The 24,708-nt window shown below is 43.4% G+C and overlaps 2 protein-coding genes and 1 long non-coding RNA gene across 3 annotated transcripts; 1 reads left to right on the forward strand and 2 right to left on the reverse strand.

Moving 5' to 3' along the window:
• Positions 1 to 11,873: 11,873 nt before the first annotated feature.
• LOC138675841 (uncharacterized) lies at positions 11,874 to 16,769 on the forward strand. Its single transcript, XM_069764408.1, has 2 exons — positions 11,874 to 12,274; positions 15,309 to 16,769. Exon 2 carries the CDS (start codon positions 15,315 to 15,317, stop codon positions 16,572 to 16,574), a length of 1,260 nt encoding a protein of 419 aa, XP_069620509.1. The 5' UTR covers positions 11,874 to 12,274; positions 15,309 to 15,314; the 3' UTR covers positions 16,575 to 16,769.
• Positions 12,968 to 13,579, reverse strand: LOC138674048 (uncharacterized). The gene is made up of 3 exons (XR_011320448.1): positions 13,313 to 13,579; positions 13,139 to 13,231; positions 12,968 to 13,061 (listed from the first exon to the last, which is right to left on the reverse strand). It is a non-coding gene; the product is annotated as an uncharacterized lncRNA (long non-coding RNA).
• Positions 16,770 to 17,379: 610 nt separating the features above from the next.
• On the reverse strand, positions 17,380 to 19,727 carry LOC138675842 (uncharacterized). The gene is made up of 2 exons (XM_069764409.1): positions 18,781 to 19,727; positions 17,380 to 18,341 (listed from the first exon to the last, which is right to left on the reverse strand). The coding sequence occupies exons 1-2, from the start codon at positions 19,189 to 19,191 to the stop codon at positions 17,811 to 17,813; spliced, it is 942 nt and encodes a 313-aa protein (XP_069620510.1). The 5' UTR covers positions 19,192 to 19,727; the 3' UTR covers positions 17,380 to 17,810.
• Positions 19,728 to 24,708: the final 4,981 nt, after the last annotated feature.

Genomic DNA, 24,708 nt, shown 5'->3' on the forward strand with positions numbered 1-24,708 from the left:
CCAGCAGGCATGGGAAATCCCACCATGACATCCTTAAGGGCTTCAGAGAGACCCTTTCTGAAGATTGCTGCCAGGGCACATTCATTCCACTGAGTGAGCACAGACCACTTTCTAAACTTCTGACAATATATCTCCGCTTCATCCTGACCCTGACACAGAGCCAGCAAGATTTTCTCTGCCTGATCCACTGAATTAGGTTCGTCATAAAGCAATCCAAGCGCCAGGAAAAACGCATCAACATCACACAATGCCGGATCTCCTGGCGCAAGGGAAAATGCCCAGTCTTGAGGGTCACCACGTAACAAAGAAATAATGATCTTTACTTGTTGAACAGGGTCACCTGAGGAGCGAGGTTTCAAGGCAAGAAACGATTTATAATTATTTTTGAAATTCAAGAACTTAGATCTATCACCAAAAAACAAATCAGGAATTGGAATCCTAGGCTCTGACATCGGATTCTGAACCACAAAATCTTGAATGTTTTGTATCCTTGTAGTGAGATTATCCATCCAAGAGGACAGACCTTGAATGTCCATGTTTACACCAGTGTCCTGAACCACCCAGAGGCAAAGGGGAAAATAGAGACAAAACACACTGCAAAGAAAAAAAAATGGTCTCAGAACTTCTCTTATCCCTCTATTGAGATGCATTAGTAATTCGGGCCAGCTGTACTGTTATGACCTGGTGGTCAGGACAATAATGGACCTGGTGGTTAAGAGCACACGGAATGACCTGATAGTTACTGATAATAAGGACGAGCTCTGGGACGTGGGAACTCTGCTGACCGCAATCCCTAAACCTATCAAACACACTAGAAATAGCCGTGGATTGCGCCTAACGCTCCCTATGCAACTCGGCACAGCCTAAGAAACTAGCTAGCCCTGAAGATAGAAAAATAAAGCCTACCTTGCCTCAGAGAAATTCCCCAAAGGAAAAGGCAGCCCCCCACATATAATGACTGTGAGTAAAGATGAAAATACAAACACAGAGATGAAATATAGTGGGGCAAAAAAGTATTTAGTCAGTCAGCAATAGTGCAAGTTCCACCACTTAAAAAGATGAGAGGCGTCTGTAATTTACATCATAGGTAGACCTCAACTATGGGAGACAAACTGAGAAAAAAAATCCAGAAAATCACATTGTCTGTTTTTTTATCATTTTTTTTTGCATATTATGGTGGAAAATAAGTATTTGGTCAGAAACAAACAATCAAGATTTCTGGCTCTCACAGACCTGTAACTTCTTCTTTAAGAGTCTCCTCTTTCCTCCACTCATTACCTGTAGTAATGGCACCTGTTTAAACTTGTTATCAGTATAAAAAAACACCTGTGCACACCCTCAAACAGTCTGACTCCAAACTCCACTATGGTGAAGACCAAAGAGCTGTCAAAGGACACCAGAAACAAAATTGTAGCCCTGCACCAGGCTGGGAAGACTGAATCTGCAATAGCCAACTAGCTTGGAGTGAAGAAATCAACAGTGGGAGCAATAATTAGAAAATGGAAGACATACAAGACCACTGATAATCTCCCTCGATCTGGGGCTCCACGCAAAATCCCACCCCGTGGGGTCAGAATGATCACAAGAACGGTGAGCAAAAATCCCAGAACCACGCGGGGGGACCTAGTGAATGAATTGCAGAGAGCTGGGACCAATGTAACAAGGCCTACCATAAGTAACACACTACGCCACCATGGACTCAGATCCTGCAGTGCCAGACGTGTCCCACTGCTTAAGCCAGTACATGTCCGGGCCCGTCTGAAGTTTGCTAGAGAGCATTTGGATGATCCAGAGGAGTTTTGGGAGAATGTCCTATGGTCTTATGAAACCAAACTGGAACTGTTTGGTAGAAACACAACTTGTCGTGTTTGGAGGAAAAAGAATACTGAGTTGCATCCATCAAACACCATACCTACTGTAAAGCATGGTGGTGGAAACATCATGCTTTGGGGCTGTTTCTCTGCAAAGGGGCAAGGACGACTGATCCGGGTACATGAAAGAATGAATGGGGCCATGTATCGTGAGATTTTAAGTGCAAACCTCCTTCCATCAGCAAGGGTATTGAAGATGAAACGTGGCTAGGTCTTTCAACATGACAATGATCCAAAGCACACCGCCAGGGCAACGAAGGAGTGGCTTCGTAAGAAGCATTTCAAGGTCCTGGAGTGGCCTAGCCAGTCTCCAGATCTCAACCCTATAGAAAACCTTTGGAGGGAGTTGAAAGTCCGTGTTGCCAAGCGAAAAGCCAAAAACATCACTGCTCTAGAGGAGATCTGCATGGAGGAATGGGCCAACATACCAACAACAGTGTGTGGCAACCTTGTGAAGACTTACAGAAAACGTTTGACCTCTGTCATTGCCAACAAAGGATATATTACAAAGTATTGAGATGAAATTTTGTTTCTGACCAAATACTTATTTTCCACAATAATATGCAAATAAAATGTTAAAAAAACAGACAATGTGATTTTCTGGATTTTTTTTCTCAGTTTGTCTCCCATAGTTGAGGTCTACCTATGATGTAAATTACAGACGCCTCTCATCTTTTTAAGTGGTGGAACTTACACTATTGCTGACTGACTAAATACTTTTTTGCCCCACTGTAGATTTTGCAAAGTGAGGCCCGACTTACTGAACAGACCGCGGATAGGAAAGGTTACTTTGCGGTCAGCACAAAAACCTACAAAATGACCACGCAGAGGGCGCAAAAAGACCCTCCGCACCGACTCACGGTGCGGGGGCGCTCCCTCTGCGTCCCAGAGCTTCCAGCAAGCAAGACAACAAATTAAATAGCAAGCTGGACAGAAAAATAGTAAACCAAAGAAATACAAGCTGGAACTTAGCTTCTGATGGGAAGACAGGTCACAAGAACGATCCAGGAGTGAACTAGACCAATACTGGAACATTGACAGGTGGCATGGAGCAAAGATCTAAGTGGAGTTAAATAGAGCAGCAGCTAACGAATTAACCTCGTCACCTGTGAAACTCAGAAACACCCACCAGAGGAAGTCCATGGACAGAACCAGCCGAAGTACCATTCATGACCACAGGAGGGAGCCCGACAACCGAATTCACAACAATAGTCCTACTGAATAGACTTTTAGAATTTGTATTATGGCAAGAAAAAAGCAGCTAAGTAAAGAAAAACGAGTGGCCATCATTACTTTAAGAAATGAAGGTCAGTCAGTCCGAAAAATTGGGAAAATTTTGAAAGTGTCCCCAAGTGCAGTTGCAAAAACCTTTCAAGTGCTACAAAGAAACGGGCTCACATGAGGACTGCTCTAGGAAAGGAAGATGAAGAGTCACCTCTGCTTCTGAGGATAAGTTTATCTGAGTCACCAGCCTCAGAAATCTCATGTTAACAGCAGCTCAGATTAGAGACCAGGTCAATGCCACACAGAGTTCTAGCAGTAGACACATCTCTACAACAACTGTTAAGAGAAGACTTTGTGCAGCAGGCATTCATGGTAAAATAGCTGCTAGGAAACCACTGCTAAGGACAGGCAACAAGCTGAAGAGACTTGTTTGGGCTAAAGAACACATGGAATAGACATTAGATCAGTGGAAATCTGTGCTTTGCTCTAATGAGTCCAAATTTGAGATCTTTGGTTCCAACCACCGTGTCTTTGTGCGATGCAGAAAAGGTGAACGGATGGACTCTACATGCCTGGTTCCCACCGTGAAGCATGGAGGAGGAGGTGTGATAGCGTGGGGGTGCTTTTCTGGTGACACTGTTGGGGATTTATTCAAGATTGAAGGTATACTGAACTAGCATGGCTACCACAGCATCTTGCAGCAGCATGCTATTCCATCCGGTTTGCGTTTAGTTGGACCATTATTTATTTTTCAACAGGACAATGACCCCAAACACACCTCCAGGCTGTGTAAGGGCTCTTTCACCAAGAAGGAGAGTGATGGGGTGCTACGCCAGATGACCTGGCCTCCACAGTCACCAGACCTGAACCCAATCGAGATGGTTAGGGGTGAGCTGGACAGCAGAGTGAAGGCAAAAGGACCAACAAGTGCTAAGCATCTCTGGGAACTCCTTCAAGATTGTTGGAAGACCATTTCCGGTGACTTCCTGTTGAAGCTCATCAAGAGAATGCCAAGAGTGTGCAAAGCAGTGATCAAAGCAAAGGGTGGCTACTTTGAAGAACCTAGAATATAAGACATATTTTCAGTTGTTTTACACTTTTTTGTTAAGTATATAATTCCACATGTGTTAATTCATAGTTGTGATGCCTTCAGTGTGAATTTACAATTTTCTTAGTCATGAAAATACAGAAAAATCTTCTGAATTTTCGACAAATTTCCTTTTTTTTCCACAAATAAACGCAAGTCATATCAAAGAAATGTTACCACTGTCAAGAAGTACAATATGTCACGAGAAACAATGTCTGAATCAGCAGGATCCGTTGAAGCGTTCCAGAGTTATAGCCTCATAAAGTGACAGTGGTCAGAATTGTAAAAATTGGGCCGGTCATTAACGTGCAAACCACCCTCGGGCTTAAAGGGGTTAAAATATTAACTTGCCTAATAATTGTGCACATTTTGTAATGTGTGAGTGAAGTGTGCAATGCATATTTAATGTGTTTGTGACATGTTTCTAATGTGTGAGTGACGTGTATAATGTATCATTTAACGTGTGACTGTTGATTGTGCATCATGGAACTAATGTGTGATTGACATGAGTGCATTATGTATCTAATGTGAGTGATGTCTATGATATGTATCTAATGTGTGAGAGACAGGTGTGTGATATGTATCTAATGTGAGTAATGTCAATTATATGTATCTAATGTGAGTGATGTCTATGATATGTATCTAATGTGTGAGTGATGTGTGTCACACATCCATTGTGTGTCATGTCTTCTCCACACATCTATTTGAGTGTTAAGGTACCGTCACATTAAGCGATGCTGCAGTGATCTAGACAACGATGCCGATCGCTGCACCGTCGCTGTTTGGTCGCTGGAGAGCTGTCACACAGACCGCTCTCCAGTGACCAACGATCCCGAAGTCCCCGGGTAACCAGGGTAAACATCGGGTTACTAAGCGCAGGGCCGCGCTTAGTAACCCGATGTTTACACTAGTTAACATTGTAAAAGTAAAAAAAAAAAACACTACATACTTACATTCCTGTCGCGTCCCCCAGCCTCAGCTTCCCGCACTGTGTAAGCGCGCTGGCCGGAAAGCAGAGCGGTGACGTCACCGCTGTGCTTTGCTTTATGGCCGGCCGGCGCTGACACTGGGGAACGTGACAGGAATGTAAGTATGTAGTGTTTTTTTTTTTTTTACTTTTACAATGGTAACCAGGGTAAACATCGGGTTACTAAGTGCGGCCCTGTGCTTAGTAACCCGATGTTTACCTTGGTTACCAGTGAAGACATCGCTGAATCGGTGTCACACACGCCGATTCAGCGATGACAGCGGGAGATCCAGTGACGAAATAAAGTCCTGGACTTTCCCCAGCGACCAACGATCTCCCAGCAGGGGCCTGATCGTTGGTCGCTGTCACGCATAACGATTTCGTTAACGATATCGTTGGTACGTCACAAAAAGCAACGATATCGTTATGTGTGACGGTACCTTTAAAGTTTTACACCAGGAGATTATCACTGCCTGGACTACAGCTCAAGTGAGCTCTGGTCCGACCACTCCCCCTCCTCTGATCATCTGATAAGCGGTTTACTGTGAAAAGACAATGTACACGAAGAGCTGTAGTGTGGGCTAGGTTTGCTTTCTGAGCTCTTCTATATGCTATAGCTTCAAACTGTCACAACTGCTGCACCCAGTAAACTGAGGGTATGTGCACACGTTGCGGATTTCCTGTGGATCCACAGCATTTTTTTCAGTGCAGAAACGCTGCAGATCCGCAAGTGATTTACAGTACAATGTAAATCAATGGTAAAAAAAAAATGCTGTGCTAATGGTGTGGAAAATTCCATGTGGAAACTCTGCGGATTAAAAGAAGTGCATGTCACTTCTTTTTTGTGGATCTGCAGCGTTTTTGTACCCATTCCATTATAGAAATCTGCAAGGGTAAAAACCGCAAGAAATCCGCATAAAATCCACAGCAAATCCACATCAAAAACGCACAAAAACTGCGACAAATCCGCACCTGCGTTTTCTGCCAAGAGAGGCAGAATCCGCACCAGAAATTCCTAAGCCTAATCCGCAATGTGTTCACATAGCCTAAGTGATACATAATTGCAATCAGGTTCTCTTTTCCTACATTTTGCTTCTCTCCGATGAGGTAGCAAAAATCTGGTGACAGATCCCCTTTAAAAAATAAACAAACCATCAGTACACAGCCTAACTATGGGAGCACGGTATAGTATTTTACTCATTTGGCCTGTACTCATATATTGTAATTTATTACTATAACACAGGCAGAAATAAACTTCCGAGTAGACTATATTAATTTATCGACCTGGAAGATTCTAAGTATCCATATTGTAAGTGCTTACAACACACCATTAAATTAATTCAGACTACAGCTGTTAAAGAAGCGTTCTGGGAATTGTTTTCATCTTTGCTTTTGTTTGTATATCAGATAAAAGATATTGCAGATAATTCTCTTACATCTCTCTTTATTGTTGATTTAGCAGCTCAGAATTCTACATTGTCCTATCTGTCAGTCTCTTTGTGCCTTTCTGTGAAATGTGAGATTCCGATCCACATAGATGACGCAGTAGTACTAATGACGTAGTCAGAGTGAAAATCATGTGATATAATGGTGGCAAGGAATGGAGCTGATGTTTTGGCAGTAAAATGCACAGAAATAGAATTACCTGTACTACCTTTTACCATACATTACTGCCGTACTATACAAAATGAGGCAACGTTAAAAAATTTTTTTCTGGGAATGCTTTTTTAACTACTTTTTGTGTGCGCCATCAGGGCATTCAACACTTTACCGTGCAGTGATGTTTTAAATTGTCACTGCATAGTAAGCAACTTGCTGGAGATCATGAAGCTGTGGGGATGTGGAGCCGGCCATCAGACAGCCAGACTTCCTAAAGAGAAGGAAGACATTATTTATTATCATGTTTGCCTTCTTGATTGCTGTGTATATAGTACTGAACAAGTGTGTGCACAGATTAGGAAGCACTGACTGTGCTTCCTCCTCCTATCCCAGAGGTCACATGGTGATTGGGTGTAGGGACAGGGCAGGAGCTGCTGGATCCCAGGAGACCCAGATAGCTCAGCTATGCACTCTGAATTTCTCTGTTACAGGGGCTAATATACCAGCACTAGTTACAGGGGAAATAAACAATAAAAAAATAAAGTGTTAATGTTCAAATGACCCTCAAAGAACGTTTAAGATCTTATGGGGGGCACTGCGTGTAAAATAAATGAAAAAATCATAAAAGCAAGAAAAACAAACAAAAGTAAACTAAAAAAAAGAAACACCACCAGTCCAAATACAATTCAAATAGAAATAAAGACAATCAAGAAAAACGTGTTTCTTATTTTTCTCTACATCTTCCCCAAACATTAGCAAAAAAAGGAATTAAAAATGAAGTCCCATGTATTGCAGAAAAAGAGGCAAAAATGAGTAGAGCTACTAAAAGCGCGTGTAAGCTAACTCGAAAATATGCCTGGTCAAGAATGGGGAAAAACGGGAACTTTAGTCTTCCATTGTTTAAAAAATCAGTCTTCTGTACGCTGTGACATCATAATTACACTGCACTATCATGCCCTCCCTCCTAACATTGATCAGCCTAATTAGGAAATTAAAAGGGGTTACACAAGCTTTTATAAATCTAATTAAAAGTGGAAGTGCAGCATTCATCAATATGGAAAAAAACAGTCCTTTATTATACCGTATAACTTAAAGCATCAGCTATTCACACGCAAGGAGTGCATTGGGCAATGAAACCAGGCATTTCACATAATTGCAGACTTCCACTGGCTTCACAAGTCCAGATACATAAAATGGCCATTGCATACTTTCACCACACGTTGTACTCCTTGCATGACCGGTGCCAGTGTTTTAAGTCATGAAATAAAGGTCTGTTTTTTCCATATTGATGAGTGCGGCACACGCACTTCTTCCCATAACATTATTGGCATTGCATACAATAGTGGCCTGCACATCCTTATTTTCTGGCACTGTTGGAGTAAATCCAGCAATGTGGGAAAACTAATCTCCACTGCCACAACGAATGGCAGACCTAAGTGCGCTGCTGAATATTTAACACAGGCGGCCACCTTTTATTAGCCCCTAACGAGCTCATTACAACCTACGAAAATCGCATAAAGTAAATCTAAGACAAAGTATAAATATAAAAGAAAATGTTATGGATTAAGGATTTCTGTTAAGGGGGTGACTTCATTAACCCTATTTAAAGGTTGTAGTCTTTGTTATAGAGTTTGTCCTTTTGATAACATTTATTACCAACCCACATGATAAATGTATTCTTCCTGGAGTTGTGGTTGCTGAGATCCATACTGATACAAAGAACAGGGGGGTTAATTTCTTTGTGTGAACGAAGCTTTAGTGAATAAGTCCAACACCTGCTCCAATAACAGTCAACAACGTCTGTGCTGTGAATAAGATTTATGGGAATACAACCATTTACACATTTGATGCACAATAGCATTGTGTGTTCATATATGTATGCTATTCACTGTCTATGGTTCCACATTTTTCTTAACAAAACTCATGGGGACTAAATCAAAAGTTTTAATTACACCTCCCCCTCTAAAAAAAATTCAGCAGAGTAGGTGGGCTTGTATCTCACAAGTTTAATAAACAGGGACAGTGGTATGTATTGTGGCACGTACAAAGTATGTGACTATTGAAGTCCCTTAGTGTTCTCAAAACAACTTTCATGGTGATTATAGAGTTTGATTCTTTCAAAAATGTTGACAGCGACACGCATAGAGTATAATACCCTCACACCCGTCAGTATGATGCCCTCCACTCAGTACGACAGCCCCACAACCATCGCTCTCCTAAAGGTATCATTGCCCCCACAGTCCCCCATACAGTATGATGGCTCCACAGTACGATGCTCTCACAGCCGCTCAGTATGTTGCTACCACAACCCCCCACTCAGTATGATTTCCCCCCTCAATATAATACCTCACAGACACAATGCAATGGTCCCAACACAGTATGATTTCCCCCCTCAATATAATACCTCATGACCCCCACCACACACAATGCAATGGTCTCTGCAGCCCCCTACACAGTATGATTTCCCCCTTAATATGATACCTCATAGCCCTCACCACACACAATGTAATGGTCCTTACAGCCCCCTACACAGTATGATTTTTCCTTCAGTATGATGCTCCCACTGCTACATACTCAATATTATGGCCCTCAATGCCAGCCCTCCACTCAGTATTATGGCCTTACGCCATTCCACTTAGTTTGATGTTCCTCACAGCCCACTCCGAAATCAGTATGATGTCCCTTCCTGCCTCCCACTCATTATGATGTCGACACAGCTCACCTCCCTCTCTGTATGAGGATTCACACAGCTACTGACTTTAAAAAAATGCAACATCATTACACACCTCGTCCCCTCGTCAAGCTGCTCCAGTCTGTGCAGTTCAAGTACAAAGGTTCCCCCTTACAGTAGCGATGTAGAGACCTTACAGTTCAGATTCTCAGGCACAGGCTGAATGGTGAATCCCTGATCCATCATTCAATTCAACGGCTTCGGATGACGTTGAAATTATGAAGACAGATGGGAGAGAGGGCCAGGTGCTGAGCGGTGCCAGGACCCACCCCAGCCTATGAGCCCCATAGTGGCAGCATGGTTTGCTGCTATGGATGATATGCACCTTAATAACAACTATATACAGCTATTAGAGCACTGCTTGCAGATGCTCACTTATGCTTTTATTCAGCGAACTTTGAGAGCTCCATTCTTGTTAGCAGTGGGGTCTCAGAGCTCAGACCCCAAGGTCATACATTTCTTACCTATGCAATGCATAGTTGGTAAATGTTGTTTGTGGGACAACACCTTTCAATAATAATAACAAAAATAAATGAACAGCAAACCCTTGGCTGTCACTGCAATTTATTGGCACCCTCGATCGCAGTACAGGAAGGTCAATGGGCAACTAAAACAGTATGCTCCCAGGCCACATTGCAGCATTTACCAGGTTAACAGTCATGGGCAGAGTACTGCTCCACTCACTGCTGTTTGTGGCAGATGATTGTAGAATGACAGCCATCATCTGCCAGGAAAGATGCATGCTCAGCTTTTGAGCATGCATCAAAGACAGGCATATGATGTACCCCTATGTCCTATGTCAATAAAGGGTTATAGAAGAACTGCCACTAGGTCAAAAGTGGCCAGATTTTTCTCTTATTTTATGCATGCTGCTCACCTGAATATTCAGTTTTTTATTTATTTTAAATCCAACATATGGTCCCAAATTTAGTTCTTTTTATTTAGTGATAATTTGTGTGGTCTTTGCCAAGTGAGTGTGGTTCACAGATTATTTGGGGCATGTCTTTAGGCTGCTCTGCATAATTACCCTATGACCAACGCCCACTTGGAAAACAATGAAAAACATAATCACTTAAGGAAAAGGGCCATATCTCTGGACATGCATGGCGGATTTAAAAAACAAAAACAAAAAATGTAATACTAAAGAGAGCAGAAGGAATAAAACAAGAATGAAAACGGGCCACTTTTGACCTGGCGTAAATTCTTGTTTAAGTACATAACACTGGACAATCTCCTATCAATTCTACTGCAGTGATAGATCAATAGCAAAATGTGAAAAAGTCAATTTTCTCAGGCCCCTACTAAGCAAAACAACCCCGGCCTTAGTCTGTCTAACTCTATTAATGCAGATAGTGGAATGTAAAATAATTTTTAACCACTTCCCACAATTTTTCAGGCAGCGAATATTGTAAGGGGAAAAGGTCACCGGTACAACAAGCAAAGGACCCTAGGTCTTTTAGTGGCACCTAATTGCTACCTTTTAGCAACACAATGGGATCTTATTCCTATATTACAGAGAGTGTAGTCACACTTTCATATATGTCATAACGCATGCTAATGTTATCGTATTATCATCTGCCGCTGGAGAGATAGGATTTAGAACAAGTATTTTATATTAGCTGCTTTCTTAATGACAACTCTGATCCTGAAAACCATACATATAGTACTCAAATCCAATTAGCGGCTGTGAAATTGGGGGTCTACTCAACAGCAAATCGGCATATTAGTTTTATAAAAAAGTCATGTAATTTGAGGCTTTTCCCTGTTTTTTTACAGCTCTTCCCTATGCGTTCATTAGGTTTACCTCATAATGAAAATGTAATCATATAGCCCTGAGCAAATTGCCATAAGAAATCTGCTTTGTTTATCACCAAGGGAACACAGGAACTCTATCATCGAAACCATTTTGCACTCAATACTTCCAACATAAATTATTTTTCTGGGAAGAAGTCCCATGAGCCCTGTAAATTGAACTCACAGAACAGCATATACTTCATAAGATGCTTTGTGTGTCTCATTAAACTCCCCTAACACTGCAGGCCCCATCATCACATTTATATTAACCAATAATTTTTATGAGATTTCATGGGGTGAGAGTTTAGATGGTTTAAAGGCTTCAAAATTCACGAAAAGTGGAATATTAATAACAAAGTAAAAGATGCAAAAATATTCTTCATATTAATGCCATTGATACCCTGATTCCGTGAGATTAAATCAACAAGCATTATGTATAGTACAACTAACATTAAAACATGCAACATTTAACTTCTATAAAAAAAAAAGTAGGCAACATAATAAAACAGCAGTAAGATCTATTAAGGTACCGTCACACTAGACGATTTTACAACGAGAACGACAACGATCCGACCAAAATAAGATCGCTGGAACGTCGCTGTTTAGGTCGCTGCAGAGATGCCAAACACACCAACCTACGAACGATGCTGGAGCGATACAGTGACGTAACAGCGACTCACAGATCGTCCTCGCTAGTCGTTTGCTCAGTGTCACACAGCAAGAGTGTAACGATCTAACGATGCAGACGTAGCCAGATAGGTGTGTTTTATGCACAGGGAGACACCCAGGATGTGACGTTACGGCGTCCCGGAATATAAACCGCAACTCTACAGCGATTGATTCATATTGTTGGAGCGCTGTGTCTTCACGGTCTTCTGCCTTTCCAGCGTCCTGTTCGGAACGATCCTTCGCCAGCTACGATCCTCTTCTCCCGTGGACGTTCTGTCTAGAACGTATTCTACTGCAGGCGTCTTCATCGTTTCTTTTCTTGCTCATCAACGGTATGAAATGTCTTTCAGTTGTTTGTTTCTTTTGTGTATAGTTATGGCTATTCAATAATGTTTATCTATGTATATGGTGTAATGATGGATAAAACGCCTCCGGCAGCCATCTTGTGCATCTGGCAAGCAGACGCACAAGATGGAGGCATTACTATGCGGTTTGCAAACTCAGTTGCGCTGTCTGCCAATTTTGCACACACCATATGGAAAGGTAAACTAGCTGTCTGCCAATTTTGCACACACTATATGGAAAGGTTAACTAATTCTCTTGTGTCTGCCTTGGCTGGCCCTGGCGTGCTCCGCTAGTAAATAAAACAGCACACAACTTAAAGGAACGAAATTTTTTTTTTTTTAGAAACTGAACTGATTTTTTTTTTTTTTCAACAAAACACTAACATCTGTCAAGAAAAACAGAAAAAAAAACATTTTTAACGCCCGCGCGCCAAAAGGTGTCGCAGCGTGCGTCCATGTTGCTGCACTTGATGCTGCAGCAGCACTACTGTGCGCTCCAAGAGCGCTACTGTCCGCTCCAGTCCCTCTTGTTTGGCCAGCAACTCTCTCACAGTGTCCGGTTCTGTAGATAGAAGATAGAATAAAAGTCATATTTTTTTGTCCTGTCCCAGAGGTCTTTTTTTTTTTTTGGTTGCATTTTATTAGTCGCTGTCAAATGTGACATCCCACCGATAACCCCTCCCACTGTCTGTATACTTACGGAGAAGGGACGCCTGTTGTCCATCACTGGAGCTGCTGACCACCCATCCCCTGTCTCGGGCCAGAGTTCCCGGAGCTAAAAGGAATCAAAATCATATCTGTTTAACAATTGAACTCGCTGTGGGGAACCGCTCGCAGTTTATCGTCACTTACGAATGCTCGCCTCTGGGGAGAATGATGCCGAGCCGGGGGAGGAAGATGGGTAGCGGAAGGGCGGAGTAGTGGCCTGTGGTGGGGTTACTGCATCTGTAATGTATACAATATTTCAGCTCACCTCTTATGTCCCATATGCCGTTATAATTTTGAAATGAATGATGGATAACTTACGTGACGGTCCAGCTTGTGGGCTGCTGCTGCTGCTGCTGGAAGATGTGGGGGAGGATAGTATCCTCTGTAGCCGGCGGCGTCTCTCTACACAAAAATAAAAGAAACACCATGTTTAGACAACAAAAGTACAGAGCTGTAGACATCACAATAAAACTAGACAATATTGACAGCAAAAGTTAGGAGCCTGAAATGAATGATGGATAACTTACGTGACGGTCCAGCTTGTGGGCTGCTGCTGGCCGCTGTGGTGGAGGTCAGTGCCCTCTGGTGCCGGCGGCGTCTTTCTACAAAAAAATATAAAAAAAAGAAATCGCCATGTTTAGACAACAAAAGTACAGAGCTGTAGACATCACAATAAAACTAGACAACATTGACAGCAAAAGTTAGGAGCCTATCGAAATTCGGCAGCATCTGTAATGTATTCTATATTTCTGCTCCCCTGTAAAGTCCCATATGCAGTTATAAAATTGAAATGAATGATGGATAACTTACGTGACGGTCCAGGCTGTGGCCTGCTGCTGGCCGCTGTGGTGGAGGCCAGTGCCCTCTGGTGCCGGCGGCGTCTCTCTACACAAAAAAATTAAAAAAAAGAAATCGCCATGTTTAGACAACAAAAGTACAGAGCTGTAGTAAAAAAAAAAAAAAAGAGGCCATTTGCGGGAAGGAGTAAAAATCAATTTTGACAAGCTAAATGTAATTACATATATAGAACATAGGAAGCACCTCACGGCAGTGCACGTCTCCTGTTTCCCCCTACTGGCAGTGCAAGCAGGGTTGCCAACCTCCACGTAATGATTTCAGGACAATCGGGATTACAATTGCGGACATCCGTATAAATTAAATATGGGGGGTGGAGATTATGGAATTCATGACCTGACCAATTTTTACGCGACAACGCATTTTTGCGCTTGGACATTATAGAAATTTGAAAAGAAAATATTAAATTTTTGTCCTCGTAAGTCCCGGACAAGTTGGCAACCACGGGCACGAGTCTCCCATTTCCCCCCGCTCGGTACCGTGCGTCTTCCAATTCCACCATTCTGATACTTGCCTTGCTTTGCCTCCGCTCGCAAGTGTGCCAGATGGAGTGGCTGCTTATAGCGCAGGTCGGCCCACTTCTTGCGCAGTTGCAGCGCACTGCGCCGGATGCTAAACCTCCTCTCCATCATTTCTGCAATGCGGCCCAGCACTGCATTCTTGTGCAAATTTGGGTGGGCAGGCCGGCTCCTCCGTCCCTCATAGTCGAGGGCATCCATCTTGTCCACAAAAAAACGCACCTCGGCCTGCCCCAGAGGAGCACAGCGCTGTCTCGCCGCCATTTTCTAAAGATAGACGCTGTACGGCACCGCCTAACCATGCCCAGAGGAGGTCCTAGCTGCGGCGCGATCGGCATCGCTATAGCGTCTCTGATTATGCACAGCGTCGCGTTTGTGACGCCGGCTCCAGACATCCTTTTTTTTTGGCGTTCCTGTTACCAAGTCACAGCGTTTATTGTCTTGCTTTCAGTTTTGTAGTAGCTTGTATCGTAATTTTGGGATGTTAATGAGGTGCGGCTGTAGTGTTAAACGCTGCTTATTACACATGTAAATATAAATTTCCATTAAATCCTATGTTCACATTTCTGTAGAACAGGGCAGCGTCTGAGATGCAACGCTGAACAGATATGTGAGCACATGCCCAACGCCGCTTTTTGTGACCCATGCATTAACTTTTCCATGGTTTTAGGGTCAGAAAAAAAAACATCATGCATCGTCCTCTGTGTCCTGACGCATGATTCACAAAACGATAGGGCAACACATGTTATTTCAGGCCCCTAGGTAAAATATAGTGGCACATGCATTGCCGTGGCTGCACCGAACAAAACGCTAATGTGAACTTTGCCTTCTAACCAAAAAAAAAAAAAAAAAGATGTGTGAACACTATTTAACAGTATTGGTTGTCTTGTGTCACTTTAGCAAATCATATGTAATAATTATTTTTTATTGTGCTTTTTCAGGTTGCCATGTCTCTTTCGGATGTACCTGCGATTGTAGCGGCTGCATTGCTGTTAGAAGCTCAGAACCAGCTGGAGGCTGAAGCGCGAAACAATCGTGCAAAGCGACAGCGCCGCATGTGGACCAGACAGTGGCTGCAGAAGAGGAATCAATTGTCCCACATGGGCCTAATCAGGGAACTGAAGGAGAACAACCCGCATGATTTCAAGAACTACCTGAGAATGTCCGAGGATTCATTTAATTTCCTACTTGAAGCTGTGGAACCTTATATTAGGCGGCAAAATACAAGGATGCGAGCTGCTGTCCCTGTGGATGAGAGACTGGCTGTTACGCTCCGGTTCCTGGCGACTGGAAGGTCTATGCAAGACTTGCATTACTGCGCTGCGATTTCCCGAACCCTACTCAGCGTCATAATTCCGGAGACATGTAAAGCAATTATCTCTGCTTTACACCAAAATTACATGCCTTTCCCGGAGACCCCGGATGATTGGAAAGAGATTTCAAGGGGATTTCATGAGCAATGGCAGTTCCCTAATTGCGGGGGTGCCTTGGATGGGAAACATGTCCGCATCACCCAACCACCACACTCCGGCTCCTTTTATTATAACTATAAGGGTTATTTCAGCGTAATTCTGATGGCCCTCGTTAATGCGAACTACGAATTTGTAAGTGTGTCTGTAGGGATTAACGGGAGATTATCTGATGGCGGAGTTTTGGAGCTAACCGATTTTGGGGACCGCTTGAAAGAAAACAAACTGGCCTTGCCTCCCAACAGTGACACTACTGAAAACATGAACTTTGTGTTTGTCGGAGATGAGGCGTTCCCACTGCATCCCAACCTTTTGAAGCCATTCTCCCAGAAAACTCTGACACCTGAGCGGCGCATATTTAATTACCGGCTTTCGAGAGCTAGACGCGTTGTGGAGAATGCGTTTGGAATCATGGCAAACCGATTTCGTGTTTTCCACACTGCAATGAACATGAAACTATCGTCTATAGACTCTGTGGTTCTTGCTTGTTGCGTCCTCCACAACTTTTTGCGCCGCCGTGATGCCACTGCATACAGCCCTCCACAGTATGTAGACTCTGTTGACCCTGCAAACGGGGATATAACCCAGGGAGAATGGCGTCTAGATGAGCACAGGGTTTCTGGCCTGGAAAGTCTGGGATCCGGAAGGAACAATGATGACGCGACAAATTGCAGGGAAAAATACTGTGACTTTTTCAATGGTCCAGGGGCTGTCTCATGGCAGCACCAACAATTGTAGCGCAACTGTAGGCATATCTTTTACCATTTATTATGGATTACATTTGTTTTTGTTCATCCGCTCTCGTGTACCATTCTTTTTAGAACCCAACCAATTTCTTTGTCAAGTAACAATGTCAACATAACGATATATTGATTTATGTACATTGTCTTGTTCTTTTTATTCCATTCCAATTAAAATATTGAACTATGAAAATACTCTACTTCTGTATCAAACATATGAACCATGGGAATCAACAACCTCTTCTGCCCTAGCGCTTTCATGATGTGTGTGTGTGTGTGTATGTATATATATATATATATACATACATATATACAAAATAGGAAAAAGAAGGCAGCACTCATAAAGTTTCATGTGAAAAAAATATGGAGATTTAATCGACCCACATCACTGCGCGACGTTTCAGCTCACTGAACCTTTTTCAAGGCTTGAAAAAGGCTCAGGGAGCCGAAACGTCGCGCAGTGATGTGGGTCGATTAAATCTCCATATTTTTTTCACATGAAACTTTGGGAGTGCTGCCTTCTTTTTCCTATTTTGTATATATGTTGGATAAATGCTTGGACCATTCTATCCAGGGGGCTAGGCACCCGCTATTGGTGAGCATTGTGCTGTTCTATATATATATATATATATATATATATATATATATATATATATATATATATATATATATATATATATATATATATATATCTATCCCGATTATAATGCATTTGGTATTGTACAGTATGCATGTCCACTTTGCATATTGCCCACCCACATAGTATTTTGCCCATCCAGAGAGCCACGTAGTATGGAGACAAATTTGAAAAATATATATATTTTATTTGTTTTCACATGACATTTTCACTGTTGATGATCCATAGGGGATTACGGAGTAGGGGAGGGATAAATTGGCCGAGTTTATTAACATATAAATATATTTGTATACTCACCTTCCGAAGTCCCGTTGAAGCAGTGCTATACTCACCCTACGCCACCTTTCCCAGGGACCGTAAGCTGCCGCTTTCAATGGAGTGGTCCTGGGAGTGGCAAAGGCGACGGAGGGTGAGTATAGCAGGTGTGATAGCCTTTTTTTTAATTTTTATCTTAAATTAAGTTTTTTTTAAACTATTGATGATGCATAGGCACAAGGATTAATTACCGGGCGTCAGGCCAATGACTGCAGGGCAGTAGGCAGAGTGGATTATGGACGTTATAAAACTGAAGTCTCTAGTGTTTTCAAGACAAGATCCCTACAAATTTTGATAGTAGGTGCCCATCTCGCTGTACCGGTCCGTGGACGTAGGAGGTCCTTGTGAAAAGTCTGCAAAAGAAGGAGGTGCAGGTGGTGTCCAGAACTGAGAATGATGTGGGCCTGGTCTGCGGACAGGAGTGCTGTGCATGGGCTCCTGTGGTGGTCCCAAATAAAACTGGCTACTGGGCTGACGCTCGGTGATGTTCAACATAGATGTGTCGCTCAGTTTTCCAGCGGCTGCCGCGTTCAGAACGTCAAACATCAATCGCTCCGCGTGAGATCGTTGGGTAACGTCCAATTTTTTTAACCGTTCCTCAACCAAGGTTGGGAATGCGGAGAGCTGGGTTGCCGCATGCTTGGACAAGATGTTGTTAGCCATTGCCAGGAGATCCACAGGTGTCCCCGCTGTCGACTTTCTTTTGCGAGATGGCCGCTGTGGACGTGTCTGATCCTCGAGACACGGGCTTCTGGAGGACTGATGGGACTGGACATCGTTCCCTTCTGGTCTTTCCCGCTGTTGAAGAGGCACCTGCGATTCAAGCAAAAAGAAAAAAAAATTAAAAGTCAATAACATACAAACAACTCAGCCTAGAGCCCCACCTCTCCAACACCTCTATTCCTGTTCATGGGAAGCTATGAGGAACTAGGTAGCAAACCACAGGGGTTACAGAGCTTTCAGAGCTGGGCTGAACTACATTGGGCAGCAATACTGTACGTACAAATGTGCGGAAGACACAATATGTTAATGTATTTATCTTTATGTTATAGACTTTGGAAATTATTAAAAATGCATTTAAAGGAGGGGGGAGTACTGTTTGGACATACTTCTCAGAACAGGAAGTGACAACTGTTATTAACAGGGGGATTAAACATGAAAAATGTGAATCATTATTATTGGAAACCATGCAGTCTCATAAACCTACAAGACACACGGCATGCTACTAGAAGGGAAGCTAGGGGGTACTTACATGCTCGTCCGGAGACTCGGGCAGGTTCTCTTCAGGCGATGGTGCACATATGCTTGTGACAGTCTGGCACGGACGAGGAATTTCCTGGTCCCGAGTGAACGCCAGCAGGTCATAGTACCACAACTTGGGCACATAGACGTCGTCAGTTCCGGCCCCAGACTTCAGCGACTTTTCCACCTTGTTCAACTCTTTTTTGTAGACTGTGCGGAGAGCCTGGATTTTTTTACGCACAATGTGTTCATCCACCGTCTCAGTGGGATGATGCTCCTTGTAGATGGCCACCAGGTTCTCATACGCATCTTTCTTTTTGTAGCGGTTGCTGTAATCCGCCGACTTTATCTTCCACAAGCAGGGCAGGGAGCGGTACATCTCTATGAGTGCCCGAACACAGTCTTGTTCATTGGCAGACATCTAAAAAAAAAATAAAAAAATGAAGCAACATCAAGCAAGAAAGTTGTGGCCCCTGTGCCTTTCCTAATGTGAGCAGCCTTCTCTTGTATGGGATGGGCCGTGCGCTCTTTCCTTTTGGTAGCCACCATTTTAGGGATGGAATGGTTCGTATGCTTTTTTTATATTATTAATACCAATTTTGGGGCTTGAAAATGGCAGATTAAAAAAAAAAAAAAATTACCATGAAAGATTTAATAAGAACGCTGATGAGTTCAAAATCTCCAACCAGGTCGCTCACAAGAAGCTAGAGAACGATGTAAAGGTCTCGATTTACAACCACGACGCTCACGAGATGTTAAATCAATACGGAGCAGAATTCCAGATTTCAAAACAAGACGCTCACGAGAGGTTATAAAACAAAGACGCTGCAAAGATCTTGATTTCCAACCAGTACGCTTACGAGATGGAGAATGAACACGATGCAGAGTTGTGGATTTCCAACCTATTGCAAGATGCTCGTAGTTGAAATACGCACAAGTGATTGAACAGTTGACTCAAGCTTTTTATATCGGAACCTTGCTATAGAACCTACCTATAGATGATCCCGCTGTGGCCTATCACAGTTCACAGGGAGACATCACACCCACTCCATTGTATAACGTTATGGCGTCACCATTTTTTTTTTATTAAATAAAGTAAAAGCCTTTTTTTGTAATGGCTGTTGTAATCCCCATGTAGGCTGTGGCGACAGATGGCATCTCCTTTTGTAAAGTCATGTTATGGCGTCACCTTTTTTAATGTCATTATGTCCTCCCCTTTGTCATTGTAATGTATTATAAAGACCCCCTTTATTTATAATGTAGACACCACATCACAGACTATTGCGACACAATGGCATCTCCTTTGTAAAGTCATGTCCTGAGGTCACTTTTTTAATGTTATAATGTAATGTAAAGGCGTCTCCTTTTGTAATTGTTATGTATTGTAAAGACCTCCTTTATGGAATGTACACACCACCTCCCAGGCTTTATCAGGACAGAGGGAGTCACCTTTTGTAATAGCGTATCCTTTTTTTTATTTTAGGTAATACTTTATCACTTGGCGGTCCCCTATCCTTTGTAATTGCATATTTTATTGTATTAATCAGGCGATATGTATTGGACCTAGGCTATCATAGTATGGGAAGTTTATGTGATCGTGGTAAATTGATATTTTCCAAGAAAACGTTTAAAATTTAAATCTATTACGGGCGTCACTGCAATGTATTGTAAAGGCGTCTCCTTTTTAATGTACAACGCCTACCTGGCTAGAGCAAGACGCTGCGACGGCCCCTATGATCGTTGCTGGCGTCGTTGCTTTTGGTGTCAAACACAACGATACACGCCAATCGAACGACAAAATAAAGTTCTGAACTTTCAGCGCCGACTAGCGACATCACAGCGGGATCCAGATCGCTGCTGCGTGTCAAACACAACGATATCGCTAACGAGGACGCTGTTACGTCACAGATCGTTGTCGTTCTCGTTGTAAAATCGTCTAGTGTGACGGTACCTTTAGTCTCATCACTCATCAGCTGAGTAAACATAGTCCTATCTCAAGCTAGTGGAACAAAGATGGCAGTATTCATTGTAGATAGTCCCATTTAATCTTACAGGCGAGAATGAACCTGTAAAGGTCCTAATATACATTGGACAGGTATCGCCGCATGATAATTTGTCAGATAGCCATCTCTACCAAGCCCCCCATGTATACCCATAGGAACGTTGATCTCGGCTGATCATTTCTATGTTTTTTTTGAGAGCGTCGATGTCAGACTCCTTTTGGTACAGGCTTATTTCAACATTGAACAAAATGATCAGCCATTGAAATTCAACAGGCCAGATCCTTCTCTCCTCACCATCATCTGTTGAGGGAGAGTTGGGAGGGCCCATACACATTGTATGGCTGGTTTGGTCGACTTTTATTTACTGTGAATAGGCAGAGGTGAGGTCTGTATTCTTTCTGAAAGATAGATAATGAGATAGAAAAATACATCTAATGTCTTTGCATAAAATCATAGCATCATAAGGTCCTGTAAAAGGTGCTGTATCTAGAGATCATGCTACCTTAGGTACTCCTTGTACTCACTCCTCCTATTGGTGATTCAGGCTAAAGAAACTGATCACGTTGTGTTGGATTAAACCACTTAGATGCCACCATTAGAGATGGATTCACCATACACATGCACCCAACAGCTGCCGAACATGTCCTGAGGATGTCAAAATGGTGTTAAAGATGTGGTGTGACCAATATTCATAGACCTTTGCACATTGTTGTGATGCCGGAATAGCACAGGCAGCATACCACCCAATCACCTTGCCTCTCACCCACTTCGGACATTACAAAACAAGTATTGGTGTGACACATATATTATATTTCAGTTATGGGGGAGTTGTGAGTGCACCGACAGAGCTCGGATTACTGAACTAGCAGTCTTTGTTCTGTAGACCCACTAATCATAGCAGTGCTGCTATGCTCCCTTTTCTGTATGATGCCACAGAGCACATTAAATTGTCTCCCACGAAGGACAAGCAGTCCGGAGGAAAGTGGGAAGCAGCAGAAGACATAAAAATACATTTTCTTTTTCCAAACACAACCTCATGCAACCTGCTGCCCTAAGCACTGGGCACTTACAAAATATAGGGACAAATAGGGCCCTAGCTGTGCAACAAGTAAGACATTGTATGGAGCCATGTGCATAAGACCTAAGTCAAAATGTTTTTCCCCCGTACTTCTATGCTCCCTGCACCATATTCAAAAGTACACCATACTTTATAATAGATCATTGTTGGAATCTGTAACGTTTCTACACAGATTTTATTTGATTGTTGTGCAGGTACTTTTGTGGAAGATGGTTTCACATGATCTTCTCTTCACTTGGGAACATTCAAGTCAACTAATGTACATTGATGACAAAGTAATTTGCGTGTCCCTTTTAGGGTAGGTTTCCACGGTCAGTAAACGCTGTGGGTTGGATGCTGCATTCATCCACAGCGTCCAATACACAGCATGCAGATGTTACAGCATAGTGGATGGGATTTCAAGAAATCCTATCTCCACCATGTATGAACCCACGCTTACCTGCGGAGACGCACATGCGACGCATCTTTCCAGACCGCAGCATGTCAATTTATCTTGCAGAAACACAAGTCTCCACAAGATAAATTTCACCCGTACAATGTATTGGATGCGGTGATTCTGCATGGTTCAATGAACACATGCTGATTCACCTGCGTTCAATAGCCGGCAGCACTTTGGACGCTGAGGACATGTGCTGTGTCTAAAGCCCTGCCAATACTGATGGTGTGCACCCAGCCTTAAGGGAATGTAGAGGATTGTACGCACTCAGCTGCGGTTGAGGTAGGCACAGGAAGTAGTATTGCTGCAATGTCCAGGCAAGTTTATTCAAAGTTCACAAACCGCTCGGGATGGCAATAAAACACAGCCTTTTCTGGCACAAAATGAAAACATAAAAGTCCATGCAGCATACATCGGGTCCGCCTGCTCAGGATAGTGTCCGGTTTCTTTAGGCCTTAGCACAGACCAACACAAAGGAGATCCACACATCTCCAGCTCCAGACACTGAATGAGACACTCGGCCTCCATTTTATCTGTCAAAACACGCCCCAGGGGTCGGGATATGTGAGCGGCCATTCCCACCCATCTTTTATAACTGCTCGTAAAACCCGGCCCTGGAATGGCCTGATAACTCTTTCAGCACTATATGTGCTGTAGCATGCTTTCAAGCTCACTTCACTGCAGCTAATAGCTGCCCTTCCCTCAAGGACTTGTCCAGCAGCCATCTTACAGTACGAATGGCTATGTATTGTTGAGAAATTTGGATTATACAGGGATGTGAATACTTTTCTGCCCAATGATGACAAAAGTTTTTTAGGAGTGATACCTTAATTGGCTAACCAGAAAATAATATGTTTGCAGCTTTCAGAGCACAGTGGCTCCTTCTTCGGGCAAGATTACAAATAGATTAATAAAGGCCCCTTCACATTAAGCGACGCTGCAGCGATACCGACAACGATCCAGATCGCTGCAGCGTCGCTGTTTGGTCGCTGGAGAGCTGTCACACAGACCGCTCTCCAGCGACCAACGATGCTGGTAACCAGGGTAAACATCGGGTAACTAAGCGCAGGGCCGCGCTTAGTAACCCGATGTTTACCCTGGTTACCATCCTAAAAGTAAAAAAACAAACAGTACATACTTACCTACCGCTGTCTGTCCCCGGCGCTCTGCTTCTCTGCACTCCTCCTGTACTGGCTGTGTGAGCACAGCGGCCGGAAAGCAGAGCGGTGGCGTCACCGCTCTGCTTTCCGGCTGACTGACGCTCACACAGACAGTACAGGAGGAGTGCAGAGCACAGCGCCGGGGACAGACAGCGATAGGTAAGTATGTACTATTTGTTTTTTTACTTTTAGGATGGTAACCAGGGTAAACATCGGGTTACTAAGCGCGGCCCTGCGCTTAGTTACCCGATGTTTACCCTGGTTACCAGTGAAGACATTGCTGGATCGGTGTCACACACGCCGATCCAGCGATGTCCACGGGAGATCCAGCGACGAAATAAAGTTCTGGACTTTCTTCAGCGACCAAGATCTCCCAGCAGGGGCCTGATCGTTGGTCGCTGTCACACATAACGATTTCATTAACGATATCGTTGCTACGTCACAAAATGCAACGATATCGTTAACAATATCGTTATGTGTGAAGGTACCTTAAGAAAAAAGCACAAAATTCAAAAATACTACAGTAGGACATTTGTTCAGGGGGTGGGAAGTGTGAGGCCTTCTAAAGATAAGCCAAGGAAATCAAATTAGGCATTTTCTTACAAATGGAGAGGCAGTGGGATTGATGTTCTTAGTTATCTGGAGTCCATCTGGTTCAGGTGTGAATTGTATCCATGTAGTGAGTCCTGGGGGTCCTCACACCTACCCAGACTGGTCAAAGTGGGATTCCAGTCCAACAGAAATATTCCACCTGGAATTCTGCAAGCACCTTCTCCAGGTCCATCGGAGCACCTCCAACAGTGCTTGTCGGGCCGAGCTGGGCAGATTTTCTCTACACCTAACAGTTCTAAAGAGGGCGCTGTCATTCCGGGCTCACCTGCATAGGAGCAATCCAAGCTCCCATCACCATAAAGCCCTGATACATGTAGGTGAAACAGAAAAACCAGAACCCTCGGAACAGCCCAGCCAAACCCAACTGGAGCAGAACACCAATCACAACAACCTGACAAAAGCCGGAATCAGGAAGATGGTAGACGAAGGCCAGGAGAGGTATGTCAGTGACTGGAAGAATGATATCATCAGCTCACAGAAACTGACCATGTACCGGAGCCTACAGAGAGACTACAGACTGGCCCCATATCTGGAGAAACTCCCGGACCCCAGAGACCGCAAGATCCTGAGCCGATATAGACTCAGTGCCCACAGTCTGGCCATCGAATGTGGCCGACACAGGCAGAGCTACAAGCCCAGGGAGGAAAGA

This window comes from Ranitomeya imitator, chromosome 4, assembly GCF_032444005.1.
Source record: "Ranitomeya imitator isolate aRanImi1 chromosome 4, aRanImi1.pri, whole genome shotgun sequence".
In the NCBI taxonomy this organism is placed as follows: Eukaryota; Metazoa; Chordata; class Amphibia; order Anura; family Dendrobatidae; genus Ranitomeya; species Ranitomeya imitator.